This window comes from Epinephelus lanceolatus, chromosome 5, assembly GCF_041903045.1.
Source record: "Epinephelus lanceolatus isolate andai-2023 chromosome 5, ASM4190304v1, whole genome shotgun sequence".
In the NCBI taxonomy this organism is placed as follows: Eukaryota; Metazoa; Chordata; class Actinopteri; order Perciformes; family Serranidae; genus Epinephelus; species Epinephelus lanceolatus.
This window is the reverse complement of record NC_135738.1, coordinates 33,065,379-33,079,697: the sequence shown is the minus strand read 5'-3', so window position 1 is coordinate 33,079,697 and position 14,319 is coordinate 33,065,379. Positions and strand designations below refer to the sequence as shown.

At 43.9% G+C, this 14,319-nt stretch overlaps 2 protein-coding genes across 3 annotated transcripts; one reads left to right on the top strand and one right to left on the bottom strand.

Moving 5' to 3' along the window:
- Positions 1-92: 92 nt before the first annotated feature.
- On the bottom strand, positions 93-5,856 carry wee2 (WEE2 oocyte meiosis inhibiting kinase). 2 transcript variants are annotated; one of them, XM_033633972.2, is made up of 12 exons: positions 5,347-5,856; positions 4,677-4,955; positions 4,362-4,570; positions 3,964-4,021; positions 3,423-3,592; positions 3,196-3,317; positions 2,934-3,080; positions 2,752-2,856; positions 2,579-2,664; positions 1,298-1,468; positions 971-1,119; positions 93-825 (listed from the first exon to the last, which is right to left on the bottom strand). In XM_033633972.2, the coding sequence occupies exons 1-12, from the start codon at positions 5,350-5,352 to the stop codon at positions 660-662; spliced, it is 1,668 nt and encodes a 555-aa protein (XP_033489863.1). In that variant the 5' UTR covers positions 5,353-5,856; the 3' UTR covers positions 93-659. The 2 variants fall into 2 exon arrangements, with proteins under 2 accessions (XP_033489863.1, XP_033489862.1); XM_033633971.2 differs by having other exon boundaries at positions 5,351-5,856.
- dennd11 (DENN domain containing 11) lies at positions 5,838-13,719 on the top strand. Its single transcript, XM_033635814.2, has 9 exons — positions 5,838-6,502; positions 7,029-7,128; positions 7,435-7,593; positions 8,482-8,635; positions 8,730-8,868; positions 9,012-9,143; positions 9,243-9,393; positions 10,868-10,936; positions 11,069-13,719. The coding sequence occupies exons 1-9, from the start codon at positions 6,058-6,060 to the stop codon at positions 11,262-11,264; spliced, it is 1,545 nt and encodes a 514-aa protein (XP_033491705.1). The 5' UTR covers positions 5,838-6,057; the 3' UTR covers positions 11,265-13,719.
- Positions 13,720-14,319: the final 600 nt, after the last annotated feature.

Sequence of the window (14,319 nt, the reverse complement as noted above, 5' to 3'; positions counted from 1 at the left end):
AACTGAATGTGCTTTTTTGATTATTATGTACACCATTGGTATAAGAGTTGCAGGGCTAATCCCACTAAAAAAAAGGAAGCCCATCTGATAAGAATGATTAAAATGTTTATTTACAGTTAAAAAAAAAACAAGTCCTTGATTGATATGCAGCATCAACAACTCCCCTCAGCCAGAAAATCACTGAAAGTGTTTGAGTTATGCAGATTAGTCCTTTAAAACCAATGCTGTCCACAGCTTTGCACCCTTATGAACACTCATATCGCTCTGCAGGAGTATGAGCGGCTGGCCAGTGAGAAAGAGGCTTTCAGGATGCTCATGGAGGAGGAGGAGAGACGAGAGGAAGAGCAGGGGGACAAGGAGGAGATCGCCAGTCTGTGGCCAAACAGCTTCACACTGCTCAGCCCACTAGACACTACAATCACAGCCCCACAGTCACCCACAACTTCTCTCACCACTTCCACTTGCGATAAACCGGTCTCACTCCCCCTGTCTGCATATTTTACAATTTCACTCCATCCACTCAGTTATTTCAATCAGTTCCAACTAAATCCTTGCTGTATAGGTCATTTAGACATGCTACATTGTTACCACAGCCTGGTTACAGAAGGAGTTGCATATCAGAGCAAAAAGGACAGGCATATGGGCCTCACGACGTCCAATCAGACTCCATATCCCGTGCAACCAAAGCTCATGGATCGCGCAGTCTTCCCACCAACAAGCCTCCTTCCTGCTTTGGGCATAGACCCCATCTTAACAGTGGGTTTCAGCCCAGGGAGGAGGCTCTGCTTGGGTGACAAAGCTGCCTGACGAGCCTCCTGGAGTTCCCTGTGGAGAAAATGGAAATAAGTGAATGCTACTAACTGGAACCTGCATGTGAGTATTAAAAATGAATGAATGATGACAAAGACAGGGGCCTGAAACCCAAAACTGTTAATGCTGGTTAAATTATCCTCTATGTTTTTACTCTTACTTTTCAAGCATGGCTGTCCTGAACTTCTCTTCATTGAGCTGTCTGCGTAGCTGAGCAGCCACCACCCCAGTCCTCTCCTGCCTCAAGATCGTGTGCTTGCAAAGCTCCCTGGCAGATGGCCGCTTCGTCAGGTCTGGATCCAGCAACAACTGAAGCAAAGACGACAGGTATTTTCACAATCTATGCTTGTGACAAGAGTGATTTAAGTGTCTGTCACTACATAAAATGTCATTCATACAGGTAGCAGCTCAAAAGTTTAATCTCTTTATTGGATTTACATATTCAAACAACTTAAGAAAAAGAGGATCAGCCCAGAAATAAGAGTACCTGAAGCAGGCCTCTGAAGGGAGGGGATAGCTCTTTTGGTAGTATAGGGAGCTGCCCCTCTCTGAGACTGTGCCACTCATCTCCATTTTGAGGCAGAGGAGGCGCGCCAGCTGCCAGCAGAACCGTAAGGCCCAGAGCAAAGATGTCAGCTTTGGGCAGGTGGCTGTAATCCTATGAGGCAGAGAGACAGCTAATATGAACATGAAAACAATGCAAATACAGTTGGACCTCTGAATGTTTGATTTAGTCTTTAAACCTACAGTGAGGTGCAACCAGCTCAGACCCTTATGCCTACTTTCCCCCTCCTTTAAAGGTGTAATGTGTGGGATTTAGTGACATCTAGCGGTGAGGTTGCAGAACTGAAACTTCTCCTGTGTACCAAGCATGTAGCAGAACTATGGTAGAGCATTATCTGCTCGCACCAAATTGGGCCTCAGGGTCGTAATTTTTCAATATTTCTCCAGACTTGAATTAGGTCAGGCTTTGCCAATTTACTGGTCTGTCCTCTCAGGTGTAAATGCCAGGAGTTACACTGGACTGAATCAAGAGGGAAAGAGAGAAAGAGGGGGGACCGTGATAGAGAGCAGAACAACGGGCCAATATAGCGGAGAATCGAGGGAGTTGACAGTGTTTGCTTCTGACTCCCCATCACAGACAGAGATATGCACAACATGCAGTGGAGAACAGTGCTCATCATCTCAGAGTCGAACATGCATTGAGAGGCGCAGCCTGCTCTGCTGAACCCGCTGTGTGTGGGACACAGAGCTGGCAGCAGATGACTGTAATAACAGAAAGAAGAGAAGAAGGGAAAGAGACGTGGTGCGAGGAAACATGTCAGCCCGAAGCTTCAAATAAATATTACAATATCAAAAACATATCTATTTTTTACTGTAGAGATTCTGTTTGTTTTTTTTTTTTAAATCAAGCTCAGGCCCAAAACTGCTGCCATGGTTTGGACCTTGGTTGAACATGGACAGAAACTGTGCAGATTCATGGTGGGACCTTATTTTTTGGGCCTGAGCAAAGCTTTAAACTATGGTGGCCCATGCAAAATCGCGAATGTCCCAATCTACAGTCTGTGTTTGCAGCATGGTGGACTCCATGGAAGAGAACCTGCTCTGTATGTAGATTTAAAAGGGCTCATTCTAAGGTAACAAAAACACAACTTATTTTCAGGTGATTATAAAATAATGAAAACATAGCTATGAATGTTATATACCATTGCTACTAAGAGAAGCCGCTAAATCCTACACACTGGACCTTTAGCTGTGCGACACTTACCTCATGCAGGACCTCAGTTGCCAGAAAGCGGCTGTCCCCTTCCTCAACTTGAGGACTTTTGGTTGATGTCACATGACCAAGGTCCCCTGCAGAAAACAGGAATAACACTTGACAGCAAACAAAAAAACAAAAAACATTAGAAAGAAATGTATCCAACATTAAATATACAATACCAATTTTGTAAATGACTCCTGCTGAAGTGCTTCGGTCATCTTCCTCCTCACTCTCCCCTTCACCTGCTGCACTTGTGCTGGGGCGCTGGCAAATGAATATATTACCTAAAACGAGTTGAAATAAGGCAAGAGACTTTATGTTCAGACAATACAAGAAATGCAAACTGAGGACTTGGACTTACTTGGTTTGAGGTCCAGGTGTACGAGGCCTGAGCTGTGGATGTATTTCAGCCCCATCGACACTTGTAAGAGCAGATCTTTCAACTCGGCCTCTGAGAACAGCTCACCCTGCCTCTCCTTCTTCACAATGACATCGCTGAGACTTCCACCTGGCACCCACAAATTGACAGTATCAAAGCCACATCATTCAATCTGACTCACGTAAAGATGTTTGGAATATTTAGTCTTGCTAAACAGTGCTTTTGTTGGTAAGGTGGAGCCTACCATCACAGTATTCATTCTGAATAATCATGTGATCGTCTTCTGCCCATGCTGAATAATAGCGAACAACGTGTGGGTGGTGTCCAAGAACAGCATGTGCATACACCTCTTTGAGGGCCAGCTGCCTGAGGGGACATAAAATTGTCAAAGAGAAATGTGATCAATTCGGGCAAAAAAATAAAGTGGACAGATCTGTCTCTGGCACAAAGAGTGTCATGCTGCTGACTCACTCATTGGCAGAGCCCGCCAGGGGTCGGCGAGAGCGTTTAATGGCGTACAAGCAACCATCCAGCCTCTTCACACACTTGTAAACGGCCCCAAACTCGCCTACACCGATGCACTCCAGCTCCAGGAACTCACTCTCATAGCGTGACAACATGAGGGCCTGGACAGCACGCCTCTGTCAGATAAACAGACGGAGGGCCTTGTGGTAAAACCAGAGACATTTCTAAAGAAAGAACACACACGTCACAGAGCTCAGTCCCGAGTTTGATTACAGCCAGGAGGAACCGGGGGGTTTTCAATTGATGCGTCACCAAATATGGTAGCACTTCCAGGAGGAAGCTGTACTGTGAAGACTCTGACGGATCTTTTTTGTTGGAGATTCCTTAGAGAAATCCCGGAAGTGGGACTGGCAGCATGTAATTTTGGACAAAACAAGAAGCGAGGAGGCAGATGAAGATGACAAAGCCTGATGATGAAATCATTTCAGAAGCATCTGAGAGGGAGGGTTACATCCACCAGAGAAAGCACTGACAAAAATAGTTGTACCTTTGGTGGGAGAAAGGCTTCATCATCCTCCTCAGATGACGCCAGGCTGTGTTTCAACCTGAAAGATGAAAAGCGCCTTTAGACTTATATACTCTGAACACAGCTGCACTTATAAGGGATTAAAAAGCCAGGTCTGTGCGTAAGGGCGCTAAAAACAGAAAGAATAATTCAAACTATTTCATCTTCACCTTCAGCGCACTGTGTGGGAAATCTATCAACCAATGAAGATATTTAAATGCTTGCGGTTTAAAAATAGCTCTTATTGTGACACCTACATCATAAAGAGTGAAAACTGTGATGCGAGATGTTCTAAATTACACATTTGGACAACTTTTCACACATGATCCCTTATTATCCCACCCTTACAGATGTCAAATACAGCTTAAAACCATAGTTACCTGCGTCCATAATCATCGTCATCATCACTCCTACAACAGCTCTTCCACTGCTGCTCGCTGCTCCTGCGGACTGCTTCAGGGGTGAAAGGATTCACATTGACAGAGGGTGCCTGGATGAGGTTAGCAGCAGATGAGGCAAAACGCAGGGTCCTCTGAGGACGACCTATCTTAGTGCTGGAGCAAGGCTGGGACGACTTCGATAACAGGCTCTGCAGGGCGGAAAAAAAGAATGAAATTCAATGCTCATCCCACTGAAGTTACACTGGTTAACATCTGAAACCACAGTGGCACATTAAGGACTGAATTATTCCTCACCTTGGGGGTACTGGGAGAGTCACATAGCCTCAGTTTCCTCCAGGAAGCGTAAGGTATGGGGCTGGTGCACTGCACAGGGGAACATAGGGTGTTGCTTCTGCTGCGGTGGCGTTGGATGCTGGGCGTCCTGCACGCAGAGCTGGGGTTGTGGATCCTGGGGCTGCGGATCCTGGAGGTGCAGTCATCAGAGCTGTTGTCACTGCTGCTCCCCTCTTCTTCACAGCTAGAGAAGTCCAGCTGATGGCTGATCTCGTCAAACAACGTCGCCATGCCTGGGGCCTGGGTTTTGACAGAGGTTAATGTGAAATCCTTGACCCACATTTGACTTAGAGAGCAAGAATACCCTGGGGCTGATGGCATTAGATTATGAGGCCTTCATTTAAAGTCTCTTTAGGAAGTTGAGAGGAAACAAAGCCTGTGTGTTACAAGTTATACTCAAATCTCTACACTAGTAGACCTACATCACTGTTGACTCCCAATACCACATCAGGCCCTGACACACCAAGGGCCTCAAGTCCCATAATTTAATCAGAAAGCCAACATTACTTATTGAATATTTTTTATAAATCAAAATCATGTAGGACAATTCCTTCACATAGTGGCCATAAACACACAAATCAGTATGTAATTTAAGTTTGAGTGATAATGCGTGTTTATCACGTGTACTCACGAACATGTGGCATCTCCCACCCTCACCACGCCTGAATTTCGCGTCTTGGATGTCAGTAGCTTCCTGTTTAAATAAACTATGCCACCCATAATGCCACCAGGTGAACACATCCAGCTGTCTGATTGGCTGAAGTGTTCATAGACCACTCACCTGACTTTAAAATGGCAGCTAAATGCATAAACTATTTTATATGGTGTTAAACTAAAAACAGAGGGAATCTATCTGTTTATTACACACACACACACACACACACACACACACACACACACACACACACAAAATACAAATTCACATTTAAAGTAAAAGTAAATAATATAAAAAAAACACCATAAAGGGACATTTAATAGACTACAGTACAACTATCACATTAAAGATATGAATGTACTAAGAATATGAAATATTATGGGCAAAGATAAACAGCCCATAATAACCAGAATTAGGTCACTGCATGAAATAGTAATATAGACACGTGGGCGGAAGTCCGCAACGTCATCAAAACAGTGAGACAGGCGGAGGAAAAGCAGCCCGTCAGTGGATGTGACACGCTTACAAATACATAGAAAACAACCCAGCGAGCAGCAGGAAACCATGATCCGGCTCCAGCAGCGTGTTCAGTGAGCTCGATTCAACCGGACAGCGGACTTTTGTCATATTTTACCCCCCTTTCCCGGAGTCCTCTGAGGCAGCAGCAGCACCACCACCACCACCACCATGGTGGAGAAGTCGGACCGAGCCCCGCTGCTGGACTGGGAGGAAATCCCACCGAGCGATCCGAACCAGGCGGCACCGCCACCGCCTGCGCCGCCGCGGGAGGAGGACGCACCGGCGGTGAAAACTTCGCAGCCAACCGGGCGGCCGAAACCGACGGGCACCGCGGCTGGTACTGGGCGGAGCAGCGACAGTACCACCGCCACCAACACCACCGCCGCCACCATCACCTGCACCCCGACGAGGAATGTGACAGCTGTTGTTGCCAGCGGGAACGGAAGCCCGGGCCGTCTGCGAACGGAGCTTTCTGTTCACGGGTGGGAGCGCCCGGAGCCTCTCGGTACAGATCGTAATGTTCCCTTCCCCGGCGGCCTCTCGTTGAGGGATCAGTGGGAGGAGAAGGACCAGATCGTGGCTGTGTTTGTGGTTACCTTTGATACAAGATCAGGTAAACAATCAGATTGCAGCAAAACCATCTTATGTTTAAGATTCTCACTTATAGACTAGAAATCTAAATTTCCAAAAATTATGTCTATTATCTTGAAATGTGTGATGTGCTTTGGGGCATTATACTGAGTCATGCAGGTGAAGGGTGTATGATATCAGCCTAGGTGGGGTTGTCAAACATTTCAAATGTCAAGGCCCTATTAAAGAGATTCACACTCAGCCCACATAATTATAATCCTTATTTTTATCAGCCAACCTTTCCAAAGAAAACACATTCCTGATCTGGCTTGCCAGTGCGTGTATCCAAGTATTCCACCAGAACAAAAAAAACAAGACCAGGATGACCAGCTTCTTATGGAGGAGGTCATTGTATAGATAGTTACAGTAGTTGAGTCAGTGCCTTCCTGCTGTCCCTGACCTCCTGCTAGTACATGGCTGAAATACAGAATTAGGGGAAGTGGCCAAGGTGAAAGTGGACACAATGGGAAGTGACATGATGGTTTGTTTTGTGTGTTTGCGGATGACAGGGAATATGGTAGAGTGGTGCCTGCCTCACGACATCAACCTAGACGGAGTTGAATTCAAGTCGATGGCCAGCGGTTCCCATCGGGTCACCAATGACTTTATGTATGTACCCTCACTTACCCCCCCAGAACCATCTGGAAGCATGAAATCCAGTCTTTAAATATTGAATATAGGTTTGTTCAGTGGTGTAGTGGATGGCATACGTAGGTATACAGGGTGTACCCACCTTTTTTTTGGCCATTAACAGCACACCCACCTATCAGCCAAAAAAAAAACCCATTAACCTACCCCTCTATGTAGAGATACTCTCACCGTATCAACCACCACTACACCACTGGGTTCATTCAATGCCTGTCAGAAATCTGTCACTGCATGTTTACCCCCGATCTTTGTTTTGCCTTTGGCCAGATATTTCCGTAAAGGATGTTACTTTGGGCTCGCCTGTTTTGCCAACATGCCTGTGGAGAGTGAGCTGGAGCGAGGAGCGAGGATGAAGTCTGTGGGAATTCTGTCTCCCTCCTACACTGTGCTTTACCGCTACATGCACTTCCTTGAGAACCAAGTCAGGTAAGGCGTGTTGAGTGTGTCAGTCTTTTTCTTTCTGTCCTTGTTTTTGCGTATTTTGTCCCCTTTGCACCACCCTATTTGTATTCTGTTTACCTTATTTATTTCTCCCCCGACCCTCTTTACAGGTTTCTCTTAATGTGCCTACCTCCCTGCTTCTTTGTTAAAACCGTTCTCATCTATTAAACATGAACCCAGAGTCCCGGTTACAGCGATCGTCACAGGAGCCCATTTACATGCAGTTTTTGTATGAAGTCTAAGCACGGAAGTGGAAGAAGCCTTGACAGCCTCTCTTCTCCTCAGTAACTCTGCTCTTCTGCTTCAGTCCTCTCACGAAAGCTTATCTCCGCATTGACTATGTATAAATATACGACACAGCCACAGTTTCGGCTTACAAATACAGATGGCTCAGGCTGCCACCAGATACAAGTGGATCTGAATTAATCTAAACGGAGCGTGGTTACTGTGGCTTTTTTATTGCAGCCGCTCGACAGTAGCGAGCAGATGCCTCAAATGGTTTAGAAATATGTTAAGCATGAGTACTGAATGGTTGAAGTGGTCAAAATAGATAGAAAAGTGGTGTTTATGTAATGCGAGCAGCCTCAAATGATCCCACAATGCAATTTCAAAACAAGTGATGGTTACTAACCAAGCCCATCTGTAATCGTGCATTATTGATGACCTAAATAGTGTCTGATACTGAATACACAATGCGTCCACACAATAACAAACAGCGATGGAGTGAATACCTCCAGATGCAAGCTCGAGCTACAGTGACAGATCATGAATATGCATAATGTGTTTAACACTTAAAGCAAGCTTATCTGCTCATTGACATGATTCTTCTTCCTCTCTTCTCCTCCCCCTCTTCCTCCTGTGATTTCCGTGTAGACACCAGTTGCAGTGTCCGGGCCAGTACTCTCCACTGGAGGCCTTCTATGAGGATAAGAAGGCTGTCCTTCCCCCCGCAGGAAATGGTCTGGTCACCGCTTGCCCGACCTGGAGTGTTACCACCATCAACCGCTGTATGCACCCAGAAATGAAGGTGTGAAAGCAGCAGAGCGCAGTTATAATGTTGGTGATGGTAGATTTTCTCAACAACAACAACAAAACATATTGTCATTTTTTCCTCCCTGCAGATCACCCACCCAGCTGGCTGCATGTCCCAGTTCATCCAGTTTTTCGGGGAGCACATAATGGTGCTGTGGAAGTTCGCACTGCTTAGGAAACGCGTCCTCATCTTCTCCCCTCCACCTGTAGGTGTGGTCTGCTACAGGGGTGAGAAGCTCAAACACATGCTCACACACACTTGCACCGTTTTTCTCAACACAAACATTTCAGGATGTAATAGAAGTACTGATGTTGCAACCTCAGTGTTGTCATATAGACGTTTCATTTCCTGTGTTCTTGTGCTCCTTCAGTGTATTGCTGTTGCTGCCTGGCCAACGTTTCTTTACCTGGAATTGGTGTCTCTGTGCCCGAATTACGGCCTTTCTTCTACATCAACATAGCTGACATCACTGCTCTGGAAACAGAGATGTCATATGTGGCCTGTGAGTGAAGCTTTTACAATATGAAAATGGTTAATTTAGCCTATCTGTAATTTATGGAAATGATTCCTTATGAATGAGCATGTTTTTCTCATTTTCAAGGCACCACAGAGAAAATTTTTGAGGAGAAGAAGGAGCTGTACGACGTCTATGTCGATAACCAGAATGTGAAAACACACAGAACCCATTTGCAGCCGCTGCTGCGACTGAATGCAGCAGATAAGGAGAAGTACAGGAAACTGAGCGAACAGAGGTATGTTACACACTGCAAAAAATCATGTCTGATTTTTGAATGGATACATGAGTCAGTGTTTTTGAGTATTAGTTTGTTCAGTTATAAGAAAAAATAGGCTAGAAAATTAACATGGAAACTCATAAATACTGATCACTGAGGAGCAACGTTAAAGGCCTTAAAGAGAACCTATAATGCTTTTCTGTCTTTTCTGTCATTTATATAATGTTACAATGTCTGATGTTCATATTAAATGTGGCCAGAGTTTCAAATAATCAGGTAAACATATGTAAAAGTAATCCCTGTAAGCAAAAACCTTAGGCATTAGACTGTCTGGAATACTCGGTTTCCAATGTTACTTTTTCTACTTCCCTGTCGTCAGCTTGTAATGGATTTCTGTCTGCTCCAGACACACTACTGCAAGGGTTTACATTATGTAGCTCACACTGCTACATGTAGCTTCATGCCATCATCAGGGAAACATGTTATCTCTAATGTTTAAATTTCTCCACAATTTTGGATCATACTCCATTACAGTCATTCCCTGGCTGCAAGTACACTGCTACATGTAGCTACATGCTAATGTAAGGGAAATAATTTCGGATCGTATTTCTGCTGGAACATGTCTGCTTGTAAAGATGTTGGCTTAGAAGCTTTTATTGGTCATTTTTTAATGATGGAAAGTGTTACTGTACTCCGGTACAATTACACTGCTTCATGTAGCATGCTCCTAACATCAGGAAAACAATGTAACCTTGTTTGCCAGTGTTAGTTTGTCCCCAGTTTCAGATCATATTCCTGCTGGAACATGTCTAAATGCTTAATGTGTAAGAAACAGGTGCTAAAACTGAGTGTCTTAGACAGAGGGTGAATACAGATGTTCCAGTATAGACAGTATGGGTAAAACAAAGTGTTTTTTGGCCATTAAAGCATGTAAACATGATCTAGTAGGAACACCGAAAATGAGCACAATACTCGGAATATTTGGTTTTCAATGCCGCTTTTTCTACTTTCTCGACTGTCGTCAACTTGGGATGGATTTCTTTACATGGTTATCTGCTTGAGGCATGTTACTGCAAGTATTTACATTATGTAGCCTACACTGCTACATGTAGCTTCATGCTAACGTCAGGGAAACATGTAATGCCTAATGTTTTTAATTTCTCCCCAATTTTGGATCATATTACATTACAGTCATTCCCTGGCTGCACATACACTGCTACATACAGCTACATGCTAATTTAAGGGAAATAATTTTGTATCATATTCCTGCTGGAACATGTTGGCTTGTAAAGATGTTGGCTTAGAAGCTTTCATTGGTGATTTTTTTAGTGATGGAAAGTGTTACTATACTCTGGTATAGCCATTCCCTGGCTACAAGTACACTGCTACATGCAGCTACATGCTAACTGAAATACTGAAAATAAGCACAGTAGGTCCCCTTCACAATCATATGTTTCAGATTTTATGATGATGGATGACTTTTCTGTCCCAGGCAATTGCTGCTGTACTCTCAGGAGGTGGATGGGGACTGCACGTCAAATGAAGAGGATCTTTTCATTCTGTGAGTCCTTGGCAAGTGTATTCACAGCTGCTTGTGTACTTACAGGCAGTAGGTGTCAGGAGAGTAACACTATTATGTTGGTTTCTTAATTTTAATGTGATGATAAATGTCTTGTCTTTTATCCTGCCTTAGCTTCTTCATGGAGCTGAATAACCGCATCTTCCAGACCCTGTCAGACGTAGCAGGGAGCGCCGATCCCACCCTCACCGCTGAGCACGTGAGGGCCATGGGGCTGGATCCCCAGTGCGATCGCTCCTTCCTGCTCGACCTGCTGGAGGTGTACGGCATCGACGTCACACTGGTAATAGACAACCTCTGCTGCCCCTGAGCCCCCCTCAGCCTGGGAAACTCAGAACGCCACTGGATATTTGTGCCTTCAAGGCCCACACACACCAAGACACCGAAGACACTGCCTCCACCCTGGGACTTTCATCTGTCGCCTGCTGTCCCCCCCTGGGTGTCTCTTTTAACTAACTGTGTGTGTGTATCTCATCTGACCTGTGGAGACTGTTTCCAAACAGTACGGATGATGAGGACACTTAACGTTTGTGCACCGGTCCACAGTGGCTAAAAACACACCAGCCTAGCAGACAGTATGGCTTGGCAGCTGCGTGGTCTTATAGCCATTCACATCTTATCTCACTCAGTGCTGTTTTTTTGTCAGAAATATTTGCTTGTGTGCGCTTGTTCGACTTTGACTCCAGCTGATGTGGCCAGGGACTGAAGCACTGGATAAAAGTACGAAAGTCTAAATCAGGTCTGGTCATCACAGCGAGATGATTGGTCGTTCTCCACTGCACCCATCACAATGATGATAACATTGTCAGTCCTGCAGCTTTGGTGTCCACTTGTCTGAAGAAAAGATCCATATTACGTGGGGGGACATTTTACTGCTGGAAATGAATTTGTGTGCTTCAAATAGATTTTTTATAGAAGATCCTAGCTGTCATAATGTGCAACAAATTCATCCTGCTGTAATAACACACTCGGATGATTCTGTGTAGTAAATCAAAAGCTTTTGGACTACTTAATTTGCCTTTCAAGAAGGAAGCAATAGGAGTCTGTGTTAGTTGAAATCAGCCTTCTTCACGTGTATGCATTTATTTCTTTCACAACTGAAAGGAGGTAAAAGTGAAACATGTTTATTAAAAACAAACAAGTGTGATATCCTCTTTTTATAACGGGGATGATTAATTTTAAAGCTGACTCAGAATGAGAAATGAAAAGCTGTTGAATACTTTGTTCACCTTTATGCACCTTCAACATGAGGCAGATGTGATAATGTGTCTCTGTGTTTGATCACAGTCAAAGTGCAAGTGACGGAGGTGTTTTTGTTGCTGTTTTACCTTCAACTGAGGTTCTTGAACTGTCAATGAATGTGACTCTGTAACACTAACTTATCATGAATGCTGCACCATGTCCACCACTGGACTTTTCCTGATGCACACAGTGATCATGCTTTACTGTACCTTTTTTTTTATGCTATGTTTATGTCTTACAGTCTGAGCCAGTAATTGGTTATGGCGTGGAGGGGATTTGTGTGTGTGTGTTGCACTGTATACAGGCTCAAACCAGAGGCTGGTTCGTCAACGGAAGCCAGTGTATGTTCTGTGATCGTGTTGAGCGAAGAGTCCTTGATGGAGCCGTTTGTAGTTTTCTTGTTGATCAGCTTCAAAGAGATCCTCTTTGCTTGTCTGCGTCCCTGACAAAGATCTCTTTGTGTTTTTGGAAATCTGGTGTTGGTCACAGTGAGGGCTGTGCTGCTGAGGGTTTCTCTCAGTCTTTTCATCACAGTCCCATTGAGTGAATCCAGCTACCGAGATGAGCCAACTGTGTCTTTTGAATTATCCTGGCAGACTGGTTTATTTAATTCATCACGCTGCCAATCAGAGCGGTAATTTGTTCCATGTTGGAACACATGAGGCTGATGTTTGCCTCATATAAATTTAGTATAATTGTTCTCAGCTTCTCACGCCCCTCCACCTGATGCAAGCTAAAATGCCAAGTCATTTTTATACATTTCGTTAGTCTACAAATTGTCATTTTTATTACATTATCACATTCTTAAAATGATCTTTCGGGGGCTGATCCCCAGATTGAGAACTGCTGATGGTCTTTCCTTTGACATGATGCCCTAAAATGTTTTCTGAGTGGGTTTAGAAATTAAAAAGTGCAACTAGTATTGAAAGAGAAACATAAGCTTTGTTGTTTAAATGGGGCCTTAAAGAAATGTGATTTTCTCAAAGTGACTCACTTATTACTGTGTGTACGTCAACAGTGTTTGCTGAAAGATTAAGTACATTCTCCTAAGCACTTCTGAATGGCCTTTACGTGCTCCCATGAAACCCTGACTAGTGTATTTACTCGTCAGAAGATGTTTATACTCCTCGCCTCTGACGGTGTTTGCTTTACAGGTGTATGTTAAATGTAAAAAGGGAATGTACACACAACACACACCACTGTATAAAATGCCTTCTATGTGGAGTCGTTCACAGACATGTACCAGCATTAGCTAAACCGAGTCGTTTGTACTGTGTCACTACTGAATGTCAGACAGCAAAAGTATTGCACACCTGCAGCAACACATCCAGTTAGTGTAACTGTTTCCTCCTTGATTGTAATGTAAATCAAGAGTATTCACGGAATAACACATAAGCTTTCAGCTGTACTAATGTGAAACACTGTAAAAGATGTCAGTAATGTACACATGATATCAATAGCATGAGCAACTGTTCATTCATTTCACTGTACTGCCACTGTAAAACAATAAAACCTTGATACAGTTTTGGGGTTGTCTGATTCTCTGCTTCAAACCTTGCATAACTATTTTCCTATGTTTCCTTCATAGTCCTATTCTGCTTACACCTCTCTTTGTCCTCTCGCTGAGCAGGATCACTGCTTTCATTGCTTTTAAAGATACAGAACAACTTTTAGGATGATCTGAACAAAAGAGTTATTCATCTTCCCTCAGCATTCCTCATTTTTTTTCCAGATTTGCAGCAGAAATATATGTTAACAGCCTGATACAAAAATGGTTCTGGTCTCTGTAGCTAATTCCCTCTTCACTGTATGGGGGTTCATTTTTATACAACTCACCCATTTACATTTTATTAAGGCTTATATTCATGCATAATTAAGAGCCAGGATGATTTGAGTGACATGCTGTCTCAAGTCTATGAGTCAGATTCAGCCCACCTATGGTCATATGGTCACTTCTGGCCAAGAAAACCAAGATGGCGATGACCAAAATGCAACACTAAAGGTTCAAAACAGGAGTCCACAGACTGATGAGTAATGTCATAGTGGCTACATCCATTTTTTTTTTTACAGTCTCTGGGTACCCCTTAAACAATTTATCACATTTTATGTTAAAATTTAAATTA

Excerpts from the sequence above, each read along its gene's own strand:
- wee2 (XM_033633971.2), bottom strand. Across the intron at positions 1,469-2,578 it reads CAACTGAGGTCCTGCATGAG|GATTACAGCCACCTGCCCAA; the intron begins GTAAGTGTCGCA and ends TCTGCCTCATAG. Across the intron at positions 826-970 it reads AGGACAGCCATGCTTGAAAA|GGAACTCCAGGAGGCTCGTC; the intron begins GTAAGAGTAAAA and ends TTTTCTCCACAG.
- dennd11 (XM_033635814.2), top strand. The coding sequence starts at position 6,058 with ATGGTGGAGAAGTCGGACCGAGCCCCGCTGCTGGACTGGGAGGAAATC. Across the intron at positions 7,594-8,481 it reads TTCCTTGAGAACCAAGTCAG|ACACCAGTTGCAGTGTCCGG; the intron begins GTAAGGCGTGTT and ends ATTTCCGTGTAG. Across the intron at positions 8,636-8,729 it reads GTATGCACCCAGAAATGAAG|ATCACCCACCCAGCTGGCTG; the intron begins GTGTGAAAGCAG and ends TCCTCCCTGCAG.